Genomic DNA, 24256 nt, shown 5'->3' with positions numbered 1-24256 from the left:
CTTCCCCAGGCAGCCCTGCCTCTCTGGCACGTGCAGCACATAATCGTGGTGTTCCCATCGGACCGAAGGAAAACCACATTCCTAAAGCAAGCAGGGAATAAGTGGTGGCCATGCTTTGGAGGCAGAGAATGTTAGGACACGGATCCTAAATTAGGGTACATCAGTGGTGATGGTTTGCAGATTCTTCTGTGGGGAATGGGTGTAGAAAGGAGCACGGCTCATCTCCTGCAGTGCCATGTGGAAAAGCATCAGAGGTACAAAATGGGGAGCTTGAATTCCCTTCACTGGAGAGTTGCTCAAATCCTTATAATTGAATGAGTGACTGATGAATGTAGCACGTTGGATTCCTCCCTGGATCCTTTCTCTCTTTTATTCTGTGACTATGAATCTCAGTCATGCTTTCACCTGGTTTTTTTAAGTCTGCCCAAAAACTGGAGTTTTTTGTCCGCTTCTGCCAAACCCCAAAAGCTCTGTTTCATTAAAAAAAAACAAAAAAAAGAGATCATTTGGAAAGGGTGAAGTTTGATTCACAAAGATAATGCTCTTTGAAGGTGCCTGCTCCTTTGGCAGTGACTATTCAAAGGAGTTCCATTTCAGGATGTCTGTCCTGCTGCTCCCAAGGCCGCGCAGAGGAGGAGGGACTGTGCGAGGCCATATAAATCAGGGGCTGTTCTGGGGATGTCAAACACAACTGCACCACGGGGTGCTAATGGTGAGCAGGTGAGGAGTCAGAGCAAGTCAGAACCAATGAAGAAAAGCCACAAAGCTCATGTGTCTGGATCTCGATGCTTCCCAAAAGTGCAGCGTCTGCACACTCCTGCTGTGTCCTGGGAAAAGCGCAGGTTGTTCCTCTGATCCGTATCACATTTTCAAAGTGCTCCAGTAATTGGATGAGTAGGTTTGGTGGGAACATCTTTGGTTCTCAGTTCTCCCACCAGGAAAGATCTAAATGAAGCCATGTGAGCACATCTCCAGCCCAGGCTGCTCTCCCACGTCAGTCCTCTGGGTTTGTGCTCACCCGAGGCCGTGGTGACCACGCCACTGGACACACAGCAAGGAGCCTGTTGGATGAAACTTCCACCAGAGTGGAGGAAGAAAACTCCCAATCTGTGCATACAAATAGGAGTTTCCTCCTTTTCCAGCAGCAGTTAAATCCCAAAGCTCTGACTGCAGGGAGTTCCTGACTGCTGGAGTAAGAAGTGATTTGGGATCTTGGTGTGCAGCTTCTGGAGAAGGGGCCAGTGCTTGTGCTCTCCCTCTTCCTCTATCCCATGAGCATTCCAGAGGTTCCAGCTGGCTCTTTCCACCCCTGCTCATCTGTCAGGCCCAAGGCTGTGTGATGGACCCTGAGGTTTGTGGGCACAGAACACAGGGGGATGTCACACGATTGTGTGATCACAGCTCCCCAGACACCTGTTAGTCCAGGAAAGAGGCTGAGCTCAAGCCAAAATGAAGCTGTTAGAGCTTTAAAACAGGTCACGAGGATCCCTTTGTGCAGAAGGAATTCAGGCTGGTGGAAAGTTTCCGGGAATGGCTGTAGGTTGTGAGCCAGGATCGTGGATGACCACGAGTCCTTTGGACAGGCTGTGCCCGTGCATGTCCCTGCGAGCACATTCCACCGTGGTTTCTGCACTAGTTTTTGTTATTTCTCAATATTCCCACTAATATTTAATGTATTTATCTTGGCTGTGGGTAATTTCAGCAGTGAAAGTGCTGACTCTGATGTCCTTCTGGGACACTGGCTTGGGACAACCCAACAGTTTTGTATGGGCCTGCAAAAAACCTTCTGCCCATCTCCAATCCCAAGAAATTCCTGCTTTCTCTGCATATCCTGATGCACAGCACTGATAGAAAGATTACATTCGTGTAGAGGAATAACCCAACAATTACAAATGTTATTTATTTCCAGGGCTTCTGGGTCACTAGAATGATGGGACAGGAAAGACTGAGGTGCAGCTGGATAATTCCAGATCCTGGCCAGTGGGGTTTGTGTCTCCCTTCCAAATCAGGCCAAGCAGAACCTGCTCCTTTTCCTCCTCAGTCAAGAGGGTGTGTGAGGAAGTGGGAACTGGGAGAAAGGGGAATGTTGGCTGGATCTCATGTTGTCCCCTGGAAGGTTTTAATGATCTTAAAAAATAAAGATTTTTTATGCTGTGCCTTCCACCCTGGCTCTTGAAGAGGGATCACCAATTTAGCAGTGACACTGAGAAGCTCCATGGAAGTATCACTGCTCTCCACTGGAAAAACAAGGGACATCTAAGGCTGCATCCAAGCAGAGTCTAAAGTGAAATGTACAAAAAAATTAGCACCTTAGTCCAAAATCATGATCCTGGAAAACCTGCTCATGGCTTTCCTGGCTGCAGGAGCTGCCTGTGCAAGGCAGACTCTTAACCCTCAGTGTTTAACTTCTTCCTCTGCCATCTCAAGGCACTTGAGGGTCCCAAACTGCACTGCAAACAGGGCAGGTGGCACGACTGGAGTTGAGCAGTTTGGAGTTAGAGAGTCTCAGGGAATAAGGAATTCACATCCTGGCAGCCAGAGCAGTAAAGACACAGGTGTCGCTTCAGGGTGCTCGAAGCAGGATGGGGAGAGCAAAACTACACCCAGCTAAGTCTGTTAGTCAAGACTAAACTGGGTCTAATTGCAGCCAGGTGAAACACTTGAGTAGACAGTCTGCAAGTGCTTTACAAAAAGCAGAAAGCAAAAGCTTTTTGTGCAAGCATTAATCTCGATGCCTCACTGGGGTCAGCTGGGAGTACAAGGAGAGAATTCAGCGTAGTCAGCACCAGGCTGTAAAGATCTATGTCTGGCTTTGCATTTCATTCTGTTTATCTGGGCTATTAATTAGCTCCTTTCAGTTTCCCGGGGAAGATCTGTGTGTTAGGGCTCCTGAACACTCATAAAGATCTGTCATTGATTGCTTGGGTAGCTAAATTGGGTCGACGCTTTGCTACTCAGAGGTGTCTTAACTTTGCATCCTTTTCTGCTGGGGCAGGAATAGTGGGGATGACTTCAATCTTCTTGGAACCTGCTTGTACACATTGCTTTCCTAATTTCATGCCTAGGTATGGCATTTCCATTACAAAGGGGTTGTGTTATTGAGCTCTGCTGGTCTGGGTCTTTCAATAGCTGATCAGAGCTTCTGGTCATGTGCTTGTGCTCTTTTCCCTCAGAACAAAACATCCTCTGCACAGATCTTGGGCTATCAAAGCGCCCGAAACAGTTCAAGTGCCAAACACAACCCCGACGGCAGCCTGAGAAATGATGTGTCCCAGTGGGGCTGTTGAATATGCACAAACGTATGGTCTGTTTTCCAACGTGCCTGTCAGAGCCCTGCTGCTGCCTCCAGCAGAGAAAAATATTTGTCATAGGCCATTTCCCCCCAAACTTTACTGCTTGCAGGAAATAGAAAGTATTCTTTCCCAACATATTTATTTGTGTTTGACTGTAATCACAAAGGGTTGCATTTTTTCCCCTTTCTCTGGTGCCCCAGCAGGGTCCTCTGCTGTCAGTTGTGTCATTATCTCTCACAGAGCTGTAAGCGTTTTCACCCTTCCCTCTGGTGTCAGCTGGACTCCAAGTAAAAATTCCATAGAGGAGATGAGCTTTAAGGTGTGTGTGCTCCTTTCATGTTTACTGAGCACCCTGTGCAGGTTTCCCTGGTTTTTAAAATCCCCATTCTGTTGTTCAGGTACCTGGGGAAGGTGTTCTAATGCGAACAAGGCTTTCCAACACAACTGTAAATGCTGCTAGTTTTTCACACCATCTTTTTGCTTGTGTTTCCCCATACATTGAACAAGGAATCCCTTTGGTCAGGGGGATAATCCCCACTGTGGAAGCTGACTTAGAGCAGTGTCACTGCTCAATCCCCAAAGTCTGCATGTAGCTTAATTAAGTTTCTAGAAGTTTGTAGGTTGGTGCACAACTTGAATATCTGCTTCTCTTTGTGCTGAACTGCCACCCCACCCAGCTTGGCTGCAGGAACTCCAAACAGGGATTTTGTCCACGTTCCAGGCTGTGTTGGCATCCTCACATTCTTGATCACAGAATCCCAGAAATGTTTATGTCAGAAGGGACCTTAAAGACCTAAACCAAATGTTCCACCTCCTGCCCTGTGTGGGAACACCTTCCACTGGCCATCGAACCTGGCCTTGGACCCTTCCAGGGATGCAGGGGCAGCCACAGCTGCTCTGAGCCAGGGCCTCAGCACCAAGACAAGAATTTCTCCCAGTATCCCATCTAAACCTACCTTTCTTCTGGTGTTGATTTTAGGTGAAGTGCAAGATGTGTTCCCTTAGTCGCTTCTAACAGGACAGACACCATTCACTTGTCTCACTGAGAGTTAGTGAAGCCTCCCATGTGTCAGAGCCACCTGCAGCCAGGAACCAGAGCAAGTTCTTCCTCTTCCTGCTGTGGGAATGCTCACAGCAGCTGCTTCTTCAGGAGGCACCACACCCAGGCACCGCTGCATTTGCCTGAAATTGGATGCAGAACTTAAAAAAAAAAAAAAGAAAAAGAGAGAGAAAGAGAGCAGGAGTGGTTTTGAGTTTTTTCTTCCTGATGTCTTTCACTGGTATTTTTTTACAGCTTTCTTTTTAAGCTGAGCATAATTCATGAACTCTTCTCTTTAGGAAAAAATATCCCTACACGTTAATAGCAGTAGTAGCAGTAAACATACAAATGTCAGTCATACTATTCCTTGTAGTCCCCTGTGCTGCCTTCTCCAAAAGCAGAGGTTCATTCCCAGAATGTCCTGGCAGCCTCAGGAGTGCTGGATACCGCGATGACGCCCCAGAAGGAGCAGCTGAGAGCTACTGATGGCTGGAGGTCAGCAGGAAAACACTGGCCTCCCGTCTGAAAACACAAACCCTGCAGATCATGGGCTGAGCTGCAGCGTGAAAGAGGGGTCAGAGGCAGATTGCAGCCCTTTGGGACTGGGAAAACAGGAGATTTGTGGGAAAGCTTTTCTCCCTCTGTCAAATCTTGGTTATTTGTTACCTGCCACAGAGGGCTGGCAGCTGAAAAATACCATTGCTTTGCTTCGTGAATCTAAATGTCCACATGATACAGACATAAACCTCAATTTCTTTTCAGCCCTCACCAAAGGTTTTTGGTCACGGAAGGGGAGCCTTTTTGAGAAATTGATTTTGGTTGAATACCTACACTTCTGTGCTTTCAGAAACAAAGGACACTTCTGATAACAACTTCTGATAGCTTGAACATCTTTCTCTACCAATTCCTCACTTTTAGCAATATAAGTTTGTTCCAAGCATCTGAATTCTCTCCGGTTTTTGGCAGTGATGATTTTTAGCTGAATTCCTCTGGGAATGTGAAAGCATCTCGCTTGTGCACAAAATATCCATTGCCTGTATAGCATAAGAGCATTTTCCTCCCAGATTCCCTTGCCAGCACGTGCCTTCCACTATGGGAGGAGGAGGAGGAAATTCATTGCAACTTTTGGTCCTTTTAAGAGCATCCCTTAAAAATGTGTATTAGCACAGAGGGAAGCAGGTGGAGCAACAGCCTGGGCATCATTTACAGTGTGGTGGTTTCTGGTCACAAGGAACCTGGATCAGCACTTTCACCTCCTCTTGGGGTGGTGGTATTCAAACCCTACCGATCCCTGCTGGAGTCAGCTCCCCACCTTTGGTCTCCTGCTGCTCCCTCTGCCCCATTCAGGGTCTCTGAGTGTCTCTGAAGACCTTTATGTCTCACTTGGACACAGAGTCACATTCTGACCTCTCTGAGACACATGCCATATTTCCCAGAATCAATAACTTGCAGTTGCAGGAGCACCAGCAGTCGATAAGTCCCGTCGGGTTCCGTTAGGAGGAAAAGTGGAGCAGCTTTTTAAGCAGTTTCTTAGGGAATGGTCATCCAGGCATCTTTGTTGTTTCAAGTTGTCTGACTTTGGGGCTCATCCAAGGGGCTGCATTCATGTAATTTGATTTTAAAGCTGCCACTCAGGTGCTGAGAGAATAACACCGGGGCAGAGCCCCTGTGTGACGTGCCCAGTGCCCAGACCTGTCAGGGAAATCCGAGGGCTCACGGCTCCTTTGCCCATGTTCCACATCCCATCGGAGCCCCCGGTTTGCTCTCCTGGCTTTGATCACCGGTCCCCTGGGATGAGCATGGAAAGGTGGGAGAACCTTTTTTTTGCAGAAGTGTTGCCCTGAAGGGATGTTTAGACAGCAACAAAAAGATGTGATATGAATGCCTGTGAGAAGTGTCAGATTGGAGCTTGAGGAGTCAGACTCTTCACCTGTCTGAAGGCTGCCCACATTTTCCCTGCCTGAGCTCTCAGTGCAGCACCATTCCCTGGCACAAAGTGTGTTCTTTGCTTTTAAAACTGTCCTCGTGTCCTCATATTGCTCAGTCCTGCAGCTGAGAAAGAGCCAGACTGTGCTGATGGGGTAAGAGGTTGCACTGGTAACAATAGGAAGGAATGTTGGCTAATTTACCTTGGTTTTAGAGATGCTTAAGAATTGCAAGAGGTTAGAATAATTTAAAAATAAATTTTTTGCAGTAAATGTGTAACTCTGCTTTGGAGCCAGGAGCTGCTGGGAACAGAAACTTGTTTCTCTCCTTAGCACATCAGGGCTGTACCCTTGCTATTGCTCTCTGGGAAGAGACCTCCATGCTCTCCTCTGGCAGCTGCATCATCAAGGGCTTGTCCAGACTTTTGCAGCGTTCCCAGGGGATGCTGCACAACCTTTCCTGGCAGGAAGGTGGTTTAGGGTGCACCACGATCAGAGTGCACAGATCCTCTGGCAAAAGAAATCCCCCAGGGCTCCAGGCATCCTTCTGTGGCACGCTATGAGCTTGGGAATGGAAACCCTTTGTAAACCAGGTCTTGTTCTGAAAAGTTTCATTTTACAACTGTTGGAGCTTGTACCTTTGTCAGACAACATGGTAAAAATGTAGAAGTCCAATATGTCCTCCATGAAAAAAACATATTTATAGGAAATTCCTTTATAGCATTTGGAAGGTTGATGAGGTTTGTCTGAACATTCCAGTTGGAAGGAGCAAAGCCAAAACTATAAAGTGCTGTCTGACACTGCAAGAACAAGATTATTACAGCAAACAGGACTCTGTCCCTGTCCCAGCCTATTGTCCAATGTCTTTATTCCTTCCTGCTTCTGTGGCTCGTTGTCCCTGTCTTCACTACATCATTGCAATGGCTGGTTTTGAATTGTTGAATTGGCAGACTGGGGTAATTTTGTTCATGTTTACTCCTCTGTCACGAGGTTCTAACAGCACTCTGTGCCTCCAGCTCCTGCCATTTAAAGCAGAGGGACACTTCAGCCCCTATGTCCAAGCAATGACTCCTGGAATCATTGTTTCATCTATTCAGTTTTAAACACCTAAAATCACAGTCTGAGATACAGACTAAAAGGAAGGACACTTGTGGGAGTTGCAGATGTTGACACAACAGTCAAGTCTATTTGGTCCTCAAGTTTTATGTGTGGATTTGCTCATCGAACTCTGGCTGATTTGGTTGTGTCTCTCACAGATACCGTGGCCTTTTCTTTCCATTTCCAGGAGTTTCCCAGCACATCTGAATGCAGCCATATGGCCCAGCACCTCAGCTGACCCTTTCAGGTAGCACCCAGAAAGGGCCAGGCTGTGCTGCTGTTGGTTCCTGCCATGGCAGAGGGCAGAGGGGAGGTTTGTGAGGTGTGCTGGGATCCCCGGGATGGGCTGTGTTTTCCAGGCATCCTCTGCTGTTGGTCTAAGGTTATTTCTTCGACTTCCCAAGCCCAGAGGCAAATGACTGTTTCTATGTGCTAAGCATCAATTCTTTTCCTTTTGTTCTTATCCCTTCTCCTCTCCACAGTGTTCCTCTGGCTTTGAATTCTCTCTGCAGTCTCACTTGCCCTGGCACAGGAGAAAACGTGATGGTGTGTGCAGAACAGAAGCACTGGGACTCAGGAGAAGTGAAAGGTGGCCCTGCTGGCTCTACCTCCAACACCTCTCTGTGGTTCTGCTTCCTGACTTCCTGTCAGGATAACCTGGACTGAAAGCTCTCCACGCTTTTTCTGTGCAATCCTACAATGTCTAACACAACCTCGGGTAAGACCTTTAGGCACTCCCATTATATGAATGAGAACAAGATTGTTGGTGTCAGTAATTAACATTCTTGTGGGATTGTTGGAAATGCTTTGGGATAAACACCACCTGGAATCCTCGCCTGGCTTATGTGGTTTTTGAAATGCAGAGGAGAGCGATCCTGTTTGCACGAGAGGGCATGGACCATCTGTCTCCATTCTTACTGGATGTGCAGAGAGTCTTTCAGTCCAAAGATGGATTCCTGTAGCTCAGGGAGAAGTGGGACGCTGGAAAAGGGAGTCGGGACGCTGAACAAACAGTGGGGAAGAAGGATGGAGACTCGGTGGTCAGTGTGTCCCCAGTAATGATGACATCTCAGAACAACCACCAGTGACAGCCACCAAACCAGGAAAATACAGTTACTGAGAACGCTGTGAGTGCCTGTGGCACAGTGTCATCCCCTGACAGGCTTCCAGAGATGAAATCTCACTCTGCTGAAATGGATGGCAAACATCCCACTGACTGCAATGACATCAGGCTTTCCCCTTGGGGGTTACCTGCATTGCTCTCCTTCTGGATGCCCAGAGACCCATATCCCACATCATTATGCACTTCCTGATAACAAATGCATTGCCCTTTTCTTTTAAATTGTGGATTGGATTCCAGTAAACCATGCATTTTAGATTCTGGGTTCCCTCCGTTTACCTCTGAAAACCCTAAATAAACAAACATTGGGTTAGACCTCAGCAGCTCCCTTGCTCAGCAAGGGAAGCTTTTAAAAGCATTTTACACCAACTGCCCTGCTTGTGTTTCAGACTCTGTCAGCCTGGGACTCAGGGAGCTCCACCCTCTTCTCAGCAGTCCCAGGGATCTCACCTCAGTGATTACAAGGTCTGCCTGCATTTGTGACCCTCCCTGATTCCAGTGAGGAGCTGGAACTGCCTTTGGCCTCAGGAATGACAGAAGTATATGCCGGGGTTGGAGGGTTTCTGCCATATGACCTGCTAACCTAGAATTTGCTCAGCAAAGTCCAGAGGGTGACTTTTAACCTCAGAGTGGTTTGCAAAGCCACATCTGTGACCAATAAATGTGAAAAATAAATGAAAGGAAAAAAAAATTAAAAAATCTAGCCCCTATTGAAGGATGCAAGACAGCACACCTTGCTGGGCACTGGTGCTGGAATCAGGATGGAGATTGGGAATAATTGGACAGGCCATGTTGCCAGCAGTTGTCCATGGATGGAGCTGATGCCTCACACAAGGGAGGCAGCACAGCAGGTTAAACTGAAGGTATCTCATAGCTCTAAGTCTTAAACTTAACGAGCCACGTCTTTATTTGTGCTGCAGCCCTTTCTTATCCCAAATTGCCTTTACCAGCTGCCAGAGGATGCCCAGTAACGGAAAATTCTCCATATAACAATAAATTGGTGTAACGATTCAGTGTCACCTCACATCCTGCTAAGCAATAGAGAAATCACGATGAGAAAAATAGGCACAACCAGAGTGGCACTGAACAGTGCAATCCTAATTCCATCACCCTTCTTGTGGGCGACAGATAACCCAGTGCAATTTACAGCTGCTCTGAAGCGGCTCCAAGTCTCAGCAGGAGTCGGGAATGCTCAGCGTAGCCTCAGGACCGAGGAGTCGGAAAGATCAGGGGAGTTGTTGTTCCATAACCTTGCCTCTGCACCAAAACCGGGGGGCTGCTTTGGAATGGGAAGCACTCCAAGCAAAATGCAAAATTTTAATCACCGAAATTGAAGGTCCTCCTCTGGATCCCTCTCTGGAGAATAGTCTGTCTCTGATGATTGTGTACAGACTCCCGAAGAAGGTAAATTTTGGATTTAAATCTCTACGTCAGCGTGTGAATGATAGCATTAAATCTTGGCTGTAAGGCTGAGATATCTCCAAGAGGAGAAAAACACTTTTTCCAGTTAAGTGGCTGAGGTAGAGGAGGTAAATATATTGTCTCCACCTATTAAAGGGCGAGAAAATCATTTATACATGTGTATTATACCTTTGCACCTAACAGTGGAGATTTTTTTTAAATTCAAGGGTCTAAAACTTTAGAAATACCAACATTAAGGTTGCCCGTGCAACATGTAATTTATCCCTTCCATGCATTTGCATTATGATACAGTATTTAATTGCAATTAGATCATACGCTGTTCTTTCAACAGGTTCCTGGCCTCGCTTCTTGTACAGAATAGACTGTGCTCACTAAGTAATAATTTTATTTTCTCCTCGCTGTTCACTGTGTGGCCTGTGCTTTATTTACAGCAGACTATTCAAATATTGTTCTGAAGACAGATTTATTCATTTCCTCCTGAGCTTTTCCATGGGACTCATCACTATGGTATCCAAGTGCTTCACAAACTCTAATTCATTTTCTCAACACTGGAGTGAGAACTGCTGTTGCCCTTATTTTACAGACGAGGAACTCGGATGTACAGACAGAATAGTAAAAAATATCTTTTCATTTCAGAGATCCAATTAAAAATACTCAATGGCCTGATTTTGTCAGAAAATAGAACATGGCCAAGCATCTAATTGAGTCAGAAGTTGTATAAATTCTCAGTTATTGCAGATTTATCCGCAAGAGCTGTTCACTTCTGCAAGTCAGGCTTCAAAATGTCAGCCCAGGCACCTGGGCAGTGCTGGCTGCACATTAGTGCACCGCTGGGCAGGCTCTGTTTAGGGACTGTGCTTTGCATCCCACAGATTCCAGAGGCTAAAAACCCTTCCTGGGAGCAGCAGTCACCTGCCCCACGCACAGCGCTATACTTGCTCACCTCGCAGCTCCTCACGAGATACCTGCATCTGATTTTTACAGTAAATGAGGTGGAAGGTGTTGAGGTGCTTGCCTGGGTTCCCTGACTTTGGTCCAGTGTCTGAGCCTGGCTTATCCTTCTGCACTGGCTGCCTTTATCCTGGTGTTTGATAACTGGGGACTGTGTTGCCGTGCAGCCTAAGGAGTGTTGCTTTATTGAATATGTACTTCTTTCCCATGCAGACATAACCCCAGCAACGCAATCCTGGGTTGACATCGATGCAATTCATCAGCGATGTGCAAATTTCCTTCTATGAGGGATGTCATGGTTGGCACAACCTCCAGCACTCCAAGGGGGTGCGATACATTCTCAGTGTATTTCCGGTACCCGCTGACCATTTTCCATTCCCCTTCTTAAATCCTCACCTTTCTGCTCTGCCTCCCTCCCCCAGTTTCTGTCCTCGTTACTACATCACTAGTGAATTCCCTCTTCCCATAGGCCCTGTTGCATCCCACACCCAGCCTCGGGGTCCTCCTCCCTTGCCCCACTCCAGCTCTTCCATCAGATCCCCTTTGCCCAGCAAGGTCTCCCTCAGCCCTCAACCAGACCATAGGGACAGCTCCCAGTCCTCCCAGGCTGCATGTCCTCCTCCCAGCAACTTCTCCCATTCCTACTCCGGGTTAAAATCTCCCAGCAGCCTGGCTCCCAGACTCTTTCTTATGAGCTTTGCTTTATCCCTCCCTCCAGCCAGACCTGTTTTTCCTTCTGGCTCCTCATTCCCTTCCAACTACCCTGGAGAACCTGTATCTCTCCAGAGCCTCTGTGCCTGCCAACTTACCTGTCCCAGCCCCAGTTCCCATCCCCACTGTGTGTTTTTCAAGGAGCTTCCTGCTCTGTGTTTCCCAAGACGACTGGAAGGGCAGGTTTGCCCTTCCTACCTGTAGACATGGCATGGTCCAGAGCAGCCAGGAACTGGAGCTGCAGGTCCAGCTCTGATCCCACAGCCCTGGGCTGTGATGAGGACAGAGCTGCGGGAGAGTGGAAGTGCCAGGATGCCCGTGCCGAGAACCAGCAGGACTTTCAGGAGGGTTTTCATAAGCAGGGTTTGAGGGAGCACCTCTGACAAAGTGACCACTCTCGTTTTCAGACTGGAAAATCACTGACAGAAGGAACAGGGAGAGAAATTTTTATAATTTAACCCAAGGTATGAACTTCAGATGCTTAAATTTCAGCACAGTGGTTAGTTTGGCCCTGTTAAATGCGACTGAGGGCAGGATTTTATGATGGGAATTGCTAACCCGCTTTAATAGGAGTTACACTACCAGTCCTGCCTTTTAATCACCGCTTCCATTTTCAGAATAAATTGCAGCTGGTTGCTGGTAATCCTTGTGGCATATCAGATAGCAGCTAACTCGGCAAGGGTAAGCTGGAGAAACCCAAACATCCATCTGAGGAGGTAATTATTCCATTGTGAAAATGCCCCGGGATATTTTTAGTGGCCAAACCCCCTGTTTCCTGACAGAAACATAAAATAATGAAGCAAGCTTCACGAGGAGAGACGCCTCAGACACCTGTATTAGCTGGTGCTTTGCAGTCACGTCAGCGTTTAATTCGCTGTGCGCATCCCTGCATCCCTGTACGGCAAAATCCACACCTGTGTGTGGGGCACTGAGCACTCTACCAGCGTCTGCCTCGCAGAAAACCCTCTCCATAAACAAATCTGCAAATCCTGCTGGATCAAGAAGAATTTCACGGGAATATAGAGCTGCCTGCAACAAGAGAGACACCCTTGCCACACACACCGTGGTTATCAAGAAAAACTTTCCTTAACGGGAGTCTCACAACCAGCATAAAAGCTGGGTTTTTTTTTTTGAACAAATTATTTAAATTCGTTTTAAAATGTTTTGCAACATGTTTTGCAGGGGATGTACCCTGTTTCACCCACCCCAGGGGTCTGGTTCTCTCCTGGTAACCTCCAGCCCTGGTCCCGTGTAATTTATGTCCAAAAAGAGACGACTCAATTAGTCAATAATAAAATGAGCAAGGACACCATGTGCGTTGTAAAAATATAATTTAGTGGGTAACAAGCTGAGATGGAAAAAATATCAGGGTACGCTCCATATGATTAATGAAGGAGGAATGTATATTTACAGCTTTTATTGTGTCCTTTGTAAGGAGACTGGATCCGGCAGTAGGGCTGGAGCGGGCTGGTAACGCTGCGGCATTCCGGTGATTTGGATTTGAATGGCAAATGCTGTATAAAACTAATTACCCCCAGGAGGATGAAAATACACTGCATTTGCCTTTTCGGAGCATGTCTGGCCTTTTCTTCACGTTATTTATCTTTGAGAAGCATGTCTACTGGGAGAGGCGAGATCCCGAACAGAGCAGCAGAGTTACTCCCCAAGAAAACAAGTTTTCGCAAGTTATTTTTCTACATTTAATTCGATTTCTGGTTTCTTGGCGGCTCTGGATTGCTGGTTCCCAGCACCATGGCAGGGCAGGGCTCCCTCTTCCCACACCCTCCGGCTCGCCACATAGCGGGGATACCCGGATTGGTGCCGAACCGTTTGGTTTTCCATGTTTTTACGCGTGGAAAACGCGCAGGTCCCGCACCCATGCCGGGCTGGTCCTGAAGAGGGGGAAACACGGATTTATTGCGTTAAAACCTACGAGCTTTGAACACCGAACGCCTGAGGGGAAGGGGGTGGGGGGGGCAGCGCAGCTCCCCTCAGGGGAGGGCGGTGGCGGCCCCGCCCCCCCGCGCGCGAGCGCAGGCGCGGTGGCGCGCGCGGGGGGGCGGGCGCGCGCACACCTGGCGTGGGGGTCGGGGGCGGGAGGGGAGAGGCGCGCGCATGCGCGGGGGCGGGCGGGAGGCGGCGCGCGCCCCGCGGGGTCCGTGTGAGGGAGGGACGGAGCGAGCGAGCGGCGGAGCGCGGCCCGCGATGGAGTGAGGGAGGGAGCGCGGCCGCTCCGCCCGCCCGCCGCTCTCCCTCCGCCGCCTCCGCGCTAGCCCGCCCGGTAGGCAAGGAAGGCAGGAGGAGCCCCCCCCGGGGGAGGGGCTGGCGCTGGGTGCAGCCCGGCTGCCGGGCGCGGGGAGTGGAGCGATGGCGGCGCGGAGAGCCCGGCGGCTCCTCGGCTCCCTGTGCATCGCCCTTCTCTTCGCGCAGCCCTCACCGACCGGCGGCGCGGCGCGGAGCGGCTCCCGGAGCCTCCTCACCGGTAAGAGCGCGGCGAGACCCCGGAGGCGGCGGGCGCGGAGCTGTGCGGGGGCGCGGAGGGGTCCCGGGGCCGGCGGGGCCCGGGGCGGCCCCGGCAGGGCGAGCGGTGCCGAGGGGCTGAGCCCGCTCCGCTCCCCCCGTGCGGGCACCAGCAGGGGCCACTGCGAGCCTCGGGGAGCGGCGGCGGTGCCTCCCCGCGAACAAGGGACACCTGGAGCTCCTTCTGTGGGAGATTGAACGCTTTACCCACCTGTGCTCCCGGCTCGCTGGCATCCGGGAGGAGAGCCGGGCACACCTGAGGGGAATCGGGCTTGCAGCTCAGCCCTGAGGGGAGCCGGGCACGGACGGGCTCTGTCCCGGCTCGGGAGGGGTGCTGGAAGCGGCACGGACTCGGTACCGGCAACCTGTGGAGAGAGAGAGGAACTTGCCTGGGAACTGCCGTAGTAGCCCAGAAATGAGCGGTCTGGCAGCGTTTCAGCCGCGGTAGTTCTCACACCTTTTACCATTGTTGTCTTTAATGGTCCATGATTGGATCCTGGTTCTTTAGAGGCTACGGAAAACGTAATCTCACCCAGGTGAAGCAGGAGAAGGCTCTCTCAAAAGCCCTTGCATGAGACCATTAATACCACAGAAGCCTCCTTAGCTTTTCAGCGATGTTATCTGCTCGTTATAGCCAAATACTGGCTTTAAAAAGTAACTTCTTTATTTCCTTCTTGCCGGCAATAAGCTAGTAGGAAGCTTGAAAGAAAATCTGGTCTTGAATGCTGAGTGCTGGGATTAAAAAAAACCAAAAAAAACCAAACACAACAAAAAAACCCCTGTAGGTTGATTGAATCCTGATATTTTAAGAGAGAGCTCTGTATAAGTGGAATATGGAAAAAGCTGCTGGTCAAATGAGTGTTTTTTTTAGCAGTTTGGGAAAGTGAGAATGGTTAAATTCTGACATTAAATGGCATAATTGTTCTGTTTCAAATCACATTAGGCAGGATCTTCCACGGTGGTTCTCATCTTGGACACCACTGATGGAACCATGTGTGCTGACTCCTGTTGACAGGGAATATTTTTATTTATCCTCTTACACAGTACAAGCTTTGCAGAGTCTAGGTCTCAAGCAGATTTTTTTTTTCTTTTGAAAAATACTGCAGTTTGACTAAAAAAATCTGTGGAACATGTGTAACAGATAAGTTACTTTGTGATGTGTAAAATCTTGCCACGTGGTGATTCTTTTCTGATATTCCTGCTCTCCTGACAGCTCAGTGGTCTTATGGTTGTGTTAGTAGCTCTTTGCTGGTTTAAGCTAATCCTTTATTTGAGGAAATCAAATTAGTAGGTGAAATTTTGTCTGTTGGAGCCAAATACGTGAATTAAGTCTGCAGAGGGGTAGTGATGTGCTGAAATGATATGGAATTAAAACCTTTATTGAAGCTGTTCATCGGAGCAGGAATTTAAGAGTATTATTGTGGAAATCATGGAAGTTCTGGTGAACTCCTCCTCTCTCTCTCTCTATTGTGGAAGGTGCCTTTATGTTGTGTCCATGGATGCTGTCCTGTGGGGAGGATGAGGAGCTGGGCTTTCCCTATCTGAGGGTGTTTATACCAGTTACTTAGAGGAGAGGGAGAAACGCTCTTTTAGTTCTTTGTCTCAATAAAGAGAAGATGCTTCATGTGTAGTGGATTAACTTCATTTTAATTCACATTATTTCCCACCTAATTGCTACTAGTGTTTCTTAAATACAGGATGTTCCACATACTTTTATAGGGGCAGGTGCTCATAGGAGAGGGAACTGTGCAGATGTTCCGTGGCGTGGAAGTTCTCCCCTTGGGGTTCAGATGTGAGGGGGGTAGCGTTGTCTTCTGCTCCGTGCTCTGGGTGAAGTTTGATCTCTTCAGGATGCTGGGAAGAGCCTCCTTAGGCTGATGCTGAGAGCTGGAGAGGCAGAGGAACACTGAGTTTGTAGGTCCAGATGGAGCTTTAGCTGTGGGTCTCACAGCTCTCCTTGTCAAGGCTGAAGTGCTGCTTGCTATGTCCAGAATAGGGGGTTTTAACGCAAAAAAGACCCCCATGCTGGCATTTTGGTGTGGGTAAAAGTGCTGTAAATGAGCAGAAGTTGCAGATTTGGTAGCCCATATTCTTTGTATGGAGTCATGTGTGTTGGAGGGATATTTGATCCTATTTATAAATAGCTCTTCATGGCTCTCTGAAGAAAAGAGTCCAGCTGAATTATTTTAGGAAAAAACTGTATAACTTCATTTATTTGTGTATCTGCAAACATTAGTGTGTTTTCCAGTCTAGTTGGTTGTTCTGCAGATAAGGTGAGATGAGCTGCTGATTTTAGAATTGGGACAACGTATCACTTTAGCTGAGGGAAGAAAACCAATCAGGAAGAAGCATCAAATTTGGCTAAATCCTGCCTCCTATAACTGTAACTGAGTTGAGATGAGCATAAAAACCTGGATCTATACAGATTTCATTATTAGAAATAAAAATGAAGCTGGTGTTACTTAATTTTTAATAGGAAAGCTGTGATAACCTGTATACACCATTAAGATTGCAAATGAGATTATTCAGAATCAGGAAATTTGTTCTGTCTCTCCCTGGTATTCTTGAAGTCCTTGGAATCGATACGTATTTTGTTTTTAGAGGATAAACTGCTGGTTTGGGAAGTCCCAGTGGAGCAGAATTAGCAGTTGGTGGGCCTGGAGCTGCAGGAGGAGCCCAGAACTGAAGGGGGTCTGTGAGCACAAGTTGGGAATTGCATCCAAGTGCTGCTGCCAGGGATGCTCCTCCTGGGGAGTGATGGGGGGATGTGGAAAGCTAAGGATGGCAGCACAGATCGGCTGGGGTCCCTAGAAACAGCAGGTCATCATTTGTTTCTGTTTCATGTGTGCTGCTTGATTATTTCTAATTATATCCCAAGTTAAAAATAGAGCAGAAATATTCAGGTCTCGGTTACGTCCCGCGTCAGTTAAGCACCGGTCTCCCTGCTTGATATTCCTGTTCCATATGGACAGATTGCTTATGGCTTTTGCAGTGCATGTTTATTAGTCATCTAAGAAAATTACTTGACTGGCTTGTGAAACTTTCCTAATAAACTAACACTTCACTTTCAAAGTTGTCAGGTGTGTACACACCTGTGTCTAATGTTCATCACAGTGAAAAGCAGCAAACAAAAAGTGTCATAAAAAAAAAAAGCTTGGTTTAGTTACCTTGCGCTAACTTATCAGTGTGAGTAAGGAAGTTACATATGGTAGATATTTCCTTATACAAATAAGAGTATTTGATTGTTCCTGATGATAAAATGCCCTTGTGATTTACACAACGTTAACCTTCAGCCAGAGATTGTCAGAGAAGTCTGAAGACTCTGTAGGCACCTAACTGGAGTTTGTTGCACGGCCAAGAGAAGAAGAATGATGATAAATGAGTGAGGAATAAAGTGGGAGTTTAGGAAAATTACACAAGGAACAGTGCAATATTCTGAAGTTTTGCTTTCAAGCTATAAGAACATCTAACTTGGGCAACATCAGCCTGAGCATCACAGGAGGTTTGAAAGCAAATTTTATTATCATCACCAGTTTCATGGAGATAATCTGGTGTGTAAAAAGTGTGCCAATGTTTGTAGACAACTTTTCTAAACATGCAATGGCTTTATAGATGCAGAATGCTTAAAGTTTTGCTTTGCATTGCCTGTGAGGAGGTATAACTGGAGTTGTTGCTAGTAACTAATTAGTGCTGGTTTCCCATGAGGAATCAGTGCTAACGTTGGGATGTCACTCGGTGGAAGGGAAACTCCATTTCTGTTTAGCTGTTTTGTAGGGGCTTCAGTGGCTGCAGGATCCAGATTGCAGCTTCCATGCTGGATCCAGAAGGGTTATTTTACTTTCCTCCAAGGGTTGTGGACTAGGCGTTCAGCCCCTGGGAGCTCCAAAGTCTCAGTGCAGCTTTTGGGAATGGCTGTGGAGGCACTGGCCTGTGACACTCTCCAGTGTGCCAGGCTGAGAGGGGACAGCTGCCTCAAATCCTGGGAGTTGCTTGGAGTGTCCTGTTGGAATACAGCTCCAGGCCTCCAATATTGAAACATAATGCCTGAGGCTATTGATTTTTTAAAAAGGCAGAATAGTTCTTAATAGAGAAAATGCCTCAGCACAGTGGAAACAGTCATATTTTACTGATTGGGTGCTATTGATTTCATCCTCCAGTGAAATTGCCAAGATGAAAGTGGTAATCCTGATTAATTCCATATAAATAGATAAGCCTGATTTGTATGTGTACAGTTGCAGGGTTCGGTAGGAAAACTGAAAGCCTGCTTTATATGGTCTATTAGGTGCTTTAATTTCCAGGGTCTTTACCATTTAGTATTCATGCAGAGGAGCATCTTAATTTTACAAAATAAGCAGACTAACAATTTATGATAAATCCTTTTTGCATCAGTTAAAATATTTTTTTTCTCATTAAAGCTGCCCTTACCAAAGGCAGTGAAGAAATTGGAATGTTCAGTTGCTGAACTTTCTTGGGATTTTGGGTAATTCCCTGGAGTGTGTAGCAACCACAAGCTGTTTGATTTGTGCAAAAAGAGGTTGAATTTTAATGAAAAGTAATAAATTACTCTAAAGGAATTATTTTTATTTTTTTTTTACATCAGCACTAAACTTAGCACTCCACTTGCTGCTTCTGAATGTTTTGGGATTGGGTACATTAGTAGGAAAAAAAATACAGTTAAATCCCTAGAGGTGCTGTTCAGACAGGACTGTTCACTTTGGGAGCTCACTGGGGTCCAAATACATAAACTTAGGTATTTTTTTATGGCATCACTGATTCTCCTTGCCAGTCTCTGAACTTTCCTGCTTCAGCTTTGGGTTTGCTGTTGTGATATGACCAGGACTGAGTATGGCATTTTGGGGAAGGAATGTACTAGTCATTCAGTCATGTAACAATGTTTTATTTTCCTATTCCTTTGACATTCTAGTTTTCATAGTTTTCCAGTGAGAAATCTCTTAAGTTGACTTAGAAACAGTGTATTGTACATTAGAGAGAGCTTTTTACCCCTCAAAAAGTGTTGCTCTGCATATGTTAGCTGTGAATTTTCTTCACTGTGGAGCTGTTTGTGCAGCTGGCTTGGTGCTGGTTACCACTGAAGAAATTCAGATGTTCTGCTTAGCCTGAATTTCTTCATTTGCACATTTTAATCTATTGATCTTCTTTTCCTTAGTGTACTGCAGAGGTTTTGGCTCATATGTTGGACTGTTGGTGGTGGTATGGATTTTGAGGATTCAGTTCTTTTGGGTCTCATCAAAGCATGGCAGCTTAGTGACAATTTTTGGTATCCTCTAGTCATACAATTTTGTCTGGAGATCTTCTAAAAGTGGAAAAGCTGTTTTGTGATTAAATTACCCACTAATTCATCTGTCTGCTCAAAGAATTTGTGCGCTACTATCTCTTGTAGTTAGATCAGATTTTAATTGTTATATATATATATATACATATGGGTGTGAATCTTACCGTGTTTTTATTGTTTTGCTTTACTATTACCTAAAAACCCCATGTTTTTGTACTTCTGTCTGCTGATCCCTTAAAATTTCACTTTGTCTCTCCTAGTAGGCCCCTATGTACTTGATATCCTTTGGGGTTTCAGTGTTTCATCAGTTCAGCTCTGTTGGACTGTGCCATCTGTTTATATTTTTTTAACTTTCTTTTTGTCTTAGAAGTTTGGGTAACTTATGGGAGGTTTTAATTCTAGCTCATGTGTATGGAGTCCAAATATATTTCACCTTTGTTTTTGTCTGATGCCTGTCTTGAATGTCTTGAAGCTGTCAGATTTTGTGACACTGGGTCAGAGCATGTGTGAGTAGCCAGCACAGTTGTCTGCTGTTATTATTGCGATACTTTGATGAATTTATCTTGTTTGATGTGTTTTTAACTCTGGTGACATGTAGGTTGCTGCTGACCTCGGGGTGAGCAGCACAGAGCACGCTGTGTGTTGGGCATTCAGCACTGTAGGCTTAGCTGCTGTTTCTTGCTTATTAACATATTTAAGTTAGACTTGATATGATTTTGGAGAGACATTGTGCTTATCTACAGCTTCCATTTATGTCATGTTCTGCATGGAGTTTCCAGCCATTTAATGAGTGCTTTTCTGGGGAAGTTTTACTTTATTTATTGTGTCCTTTATGATGATATTTTGAGCCATGGTAAATCTCAGTTTGTCTTCATGTTTATATGACACTATGAATAGATACAGTATCTTTCTGTATTTTATATTGTCTGGGAAGTAAAAGCTCCAGCTCTGATTGTGTTGGTCCCATTTCTTCCTCTTTCATCTTCCTTTTGGCAGAGCCACCTTTGTGTTACTGCCATCGCTAACAGACTTGAGCACTTGGAGGCAGCTTCCAGGTTTTTTTTCATCCCCTAGTTCTCAGTGTAATTGTCCCACAGCTTGCTTCCACTTGGGCTGAGATGGAGTCAAGCCCTGTATAAGCTTCATCTTTCTTGGCTTTCCTCTGCAGTTAATGAGCCCTAACATCTCTTCTTAACAGGGCTCTGTGGTTTGTGCTTTGAAACCTTATAATGTAACTGTAGCGAAGAAGGGAGAGCCACAAATAGAGGTGTTTGGATATCCCTTCTAAAAGTAGAACAGGCTGCCAAAAGTCATTTAAGTCGTTAGACCTGTCATGACTTTTAAAATTGAGAACTGGAGTGTAACTTGTCTTCAGAATTTTAAGAGAGGTCACATTGATTTTAAAAAAATAATTGAAGAATCACAGAATCATTTAGGTTGGAAAAGCCCTCCAAGATAGAGTCCAGTCATATCCCCAGCAATGCCCAGTCCACCACTAATCCGTGTCCCCAAATGCCACACCCACATGTCTTTATAAAACTGAATAATTGCTCATAATTATGTCTGTTGTAGTGTTGTGCATAGCAGAGAGGAAAGCTGAGTGTTAACAAGAAGATGAAATATTTCCAAAAGTGATTTATAAAGCCAAATGTTCCTGTTTGAAAACAGGCAAGGAAGGAAGTATAAAAAACTGGAAATAAAGGAAAGCTGCATCCAGAAACATTTTTTGCTGTGATAGGACACCTCAGCAGTTAGTAGTACGCTCCAGTGCCGTTGGGATTGGAATTTTTAGTGGTGGGCTGTTAGTGCTCACCTTGCAGAAAATCCACGTATTTTGTTATCGATCTGTGAATCTTCCATTAGAAATGTGCTTGGGCAGATAGGAAACACAGCTGAGATGAAGTCGTAGCCAAATGTTAATCCTATTTTGGTGTTTAGCTTCAGTGTTTCAAGCTGGTGGTGCCGCTGCACTGAGCGGGTACTGTGCCCTTGCATTGGCTTTTCCTGAATGTTTGTGGGGGATGTAGAGAATTGGATCAGATCCCCGCATCAGTAGTCGTGCTGGCAGAAGGGAGAGGGTGACATGGGCACAGGGAACGCTGCCACCGGGAGGCCAGACTGCTTTTCTGCTGGGGGTGGGGATTGGTGTAGAATTGGAGTATAAAAAACACTGTGAGCAAAATAACATTGTGTTATGCCACCATTTTAATCTTTAGTATTATTATGTATTACAGCATATAGATTCCAGATCTATGGACTGAAACTTTTTCAGAAAGTGTACACTATTTATTAGCAAATTCATTGAAAAACAAATGTCTCATAAAATTTCATTTTCAGATTGGTAATGAATTCTCAGTTCAGCTTTAATTACTGCTTTGGTTTGTAACTTTTTTTCCCACGCTGAAATTTCATTTGTTTGTCTGGTTCTGAAGTGGGAATAAAGCTACAGGTTTCATCTTAAAATACTTAGCCTTGAGGAAAAAAATGCAAAACTGCCCAACAGGTTGTGGTTTCAGAAAAGGATGGAGGCCTGACAGCTCCGAATACACTCACTTGCAGAAGTCCAGAGGGAGCCTCGGTTAATGATGCTTGTCTTGTGTAGTGTATCATTTTTAACAGCTGTACTGTAGCTTTTTGGGCCCTGGACTTTCAGAATCATTCCGGTATCAGTAATGAAATCCTGGAAGGACTTCATGGAAACCTGGTTGGAAGTGTAAGAAAAACTTAGATGTCATAGGGTATGACAGTATGGTTGTGAAGGGACATGGGAAACACTCTTGACAGCCAAATGAGCTCCCCCCAGAGTGAGGAGAATGCCAGCAACTGAATGGCTCAGGATGACATTGCTCAGTTTTTCTCAGGGAAAAATGAATGTTGAAATGAAGTGCTGAGGCTGTGCATGTCCTGGGAGGCTGGCAGGAAGCTGGGGGGTGTACTTCAGGAGGTGGGAAGCTGCTCCCTGCCTGCACTGTGGTGTGTTTTGCTGTGTTCTTGGTGGCCCTGCAGAGCAGTTAAGGGACAAAGTGTTTAGAAATGTCTCAGGTACCCCTTTTGAAGGAGATCTTGGTAATGCAGAGGTAGAAATCATGGGGCTGATAGACCCACCTCTGCCAAGGCCCTGTAAGGGTGCAGTGCACCATGCCTTGTGTATGGTGAAGGGACAGACGGTCCCAGGGATTCCACCTGAATTCACAGCAGTCTGTTCTTACTCGTTTGCAACAGCAAATTTAATACGTTTTATGGGACAATATTTTCATTAGCATTAAGAGCTCTTGGAGAGTACACCACAAATTTTGGGTGGGACAGCCCTCCTTCATGATTTTCCCAAGTTGCTTCCTTTCCTGGAATCTGACAAGGCTTGTCTTCTGTTTGAAGTGTAAAATAGCTTATTTATCCAAATCTTCACATGTTCTTGTTTGCTCATACCTTCTTCAGGTCTTCAGAGACCTTAATTTTAGCTTCTGTAGTTCTTTTGTTGCTATGGATTCTTTTTGCTTATCTCCTTATTTGAAGTTATGGTAGGTTTTGAAAAATACCTGGATAGTGTGAGATAAGAGATGGTTGAGATACCTTGAATGATTTGGTAACCAGCTTCTGTTGTGGTTTTATGTAACTTCTTGGAGATGTGGATGAAAGAAAACCCACACAAACCATTGCTGCAGAAAATGGAGTGTCCTGTTGGCACAACTGGAAAACCTTGGCAGTTCCATTTAGTGTAAATTTGTGTTCTTTCCCTTTCCATGTGTTTTCTGGGAGTGCAGATATATAGGATTTCTTCTAGGTGATGTAAATACTGTAGGTCTACTCTAAACTGAGGTGCCAGAATCTGCAAGGTAACACCACAGCATGTGAATGGAGGCTTTTGTATTTCACATCTGAGACTTTTGGAGGAGAGAATTGACTTCTGAATGTGGAAAGAGGAGAACCAGGCATCAGATGCACCCAAAGCAGGATCCAACACATTCCACATTCTAGGTAGTGCTAGTTAAAGGCTTTTCCTGGTTCAGCTCAATTGGAATCTTGTGTGCTCAGGTAAACAGCATTAACAGCCCCAAATCTAAAGTGTTTTTTTTTCTAAAGTAACATTTTCCAGTTGTTTTCTTTGCTGTTGTTGCCAGTTTTTCATTTCACTGAGGAAATCAGTCTAAATGGAAAAAGGCAGCATTCACAGGAGCTGAAAATATATCTGTGCTAGATCTGATCTCTGTGTGCAATTTGGTTTGTGCTGTTTGTTCACTGTGGAACTTCCTGTGGACGCACTGCTGCTCAGGGCTCAGAGCTTGAGCGTGTGCCTTGGGGTTTCATCTTTGCTTTCACATGCATCCTGGGCAGACTTCATGACTTTAGCATTTTCAAGCATGTCCTTTACTGATTTATTAAAATAAGCACCTGTTAGAAGTAGGTTTTTGCCTTTACTCTGGTCTTGTGTGATGTTAAAGAAACATTTTCTCCAAGTTTAGCCTATTCAAGACATTTCTGTAACCTTTGAAAGGTTATCCAGTGCTTGTTTCTGTTATTACAGATTAATATATGGAGTGTATCTATTGCTTAAATCTAATTAGGTTCTTTCATGTGAGTAACTTTATAATTTTTAACTTGTGTGCTGAAGGGCTGTTGGTTTTTGTGTGTGAGCACAATGAGTGGAGGTAGTGGTGTTCATTTAAAAAAAATAAAATAACTGGCTATTGCAGGTTGTGCCTCACAGCCACTGGTGGTACTGAGAGCCTTGTGGATTCATTACCAAATGCAAAACTGGATTCACTGCCCCTCTTGACTGTGATTCCCCTGGGATGCAAAGCTGGGTTGAATTAGTGAACTGAATGTCAAATCCCAACATGTTCAGTGAACTACCTATGTTGCTGGCATCTAATTTCATGTAACTTG

The 24256-nt window shown here is 45.8% G+C and overlaps 1 protein-coding gene and 1 long non-coding RNA gene across 14 annotated transcripts in view; one reads left to right on the top strand and one right to left on the bottom strand.

Moving 5' to 3' along the window:
• Positions 1–12873: 12873 nt before the first annotated feature.
• LOC147650753 (uncharacterized) lies at positions 12874–14516 on the bottom strand. Its single transcript, XR_015275633.1, has 2 exons — positions 14291–14516; positions 12874–13451 (listed from the first exon to the last, which is right to left on the bottom strand). It is a non-coding gene; the product is annotated as an uncharacterized LOC147650753 (long non-coding RNA).
• The window catches only part of NEO1 (neogenin 1), a 155987-nt gene continuing 145516 nt past the window's right edge, over positions 13786–24256 (top strand). For 9 of the 13 annotated variants that reach the window (XM_086848428.1, XM_086848427.1, XM_086848430.1 and 6 more), the window contains exon 1: positions 13845–14041. In XM_086848428.1, coding sequence (XP_086704554.1) covers positions 13927–14041 — 115 coding nt within the window. In that variant the 5' untranslated portion in view covers positions 13845–13926. Of the gene's footprint in view, positions 14042–24256 lie in introns of all 13 variants that reach the window. The other 4 variants (XM_086848434.1, XM_086848433.1, XM_086848435.1 and 1 more) reach the window with 3 other exon arrangements.

This window comes from Cyanistes caeruleus, chromosome 13 (genome assembly GCF_971803275.1).
Source record: "Cyanistes caeruleus chromosome 13, bCyaCae1.hap1.1, whole genome shotgun sequence".
NCBI lineage: Eukaryota > Metazoa > Chordata > Aves > Passeriformes > Paridae > Cyanistes > Cyanistes caeruleus.
This window is presented reverse-complemented; position numbering and strand designations above follow the sequence as displayed.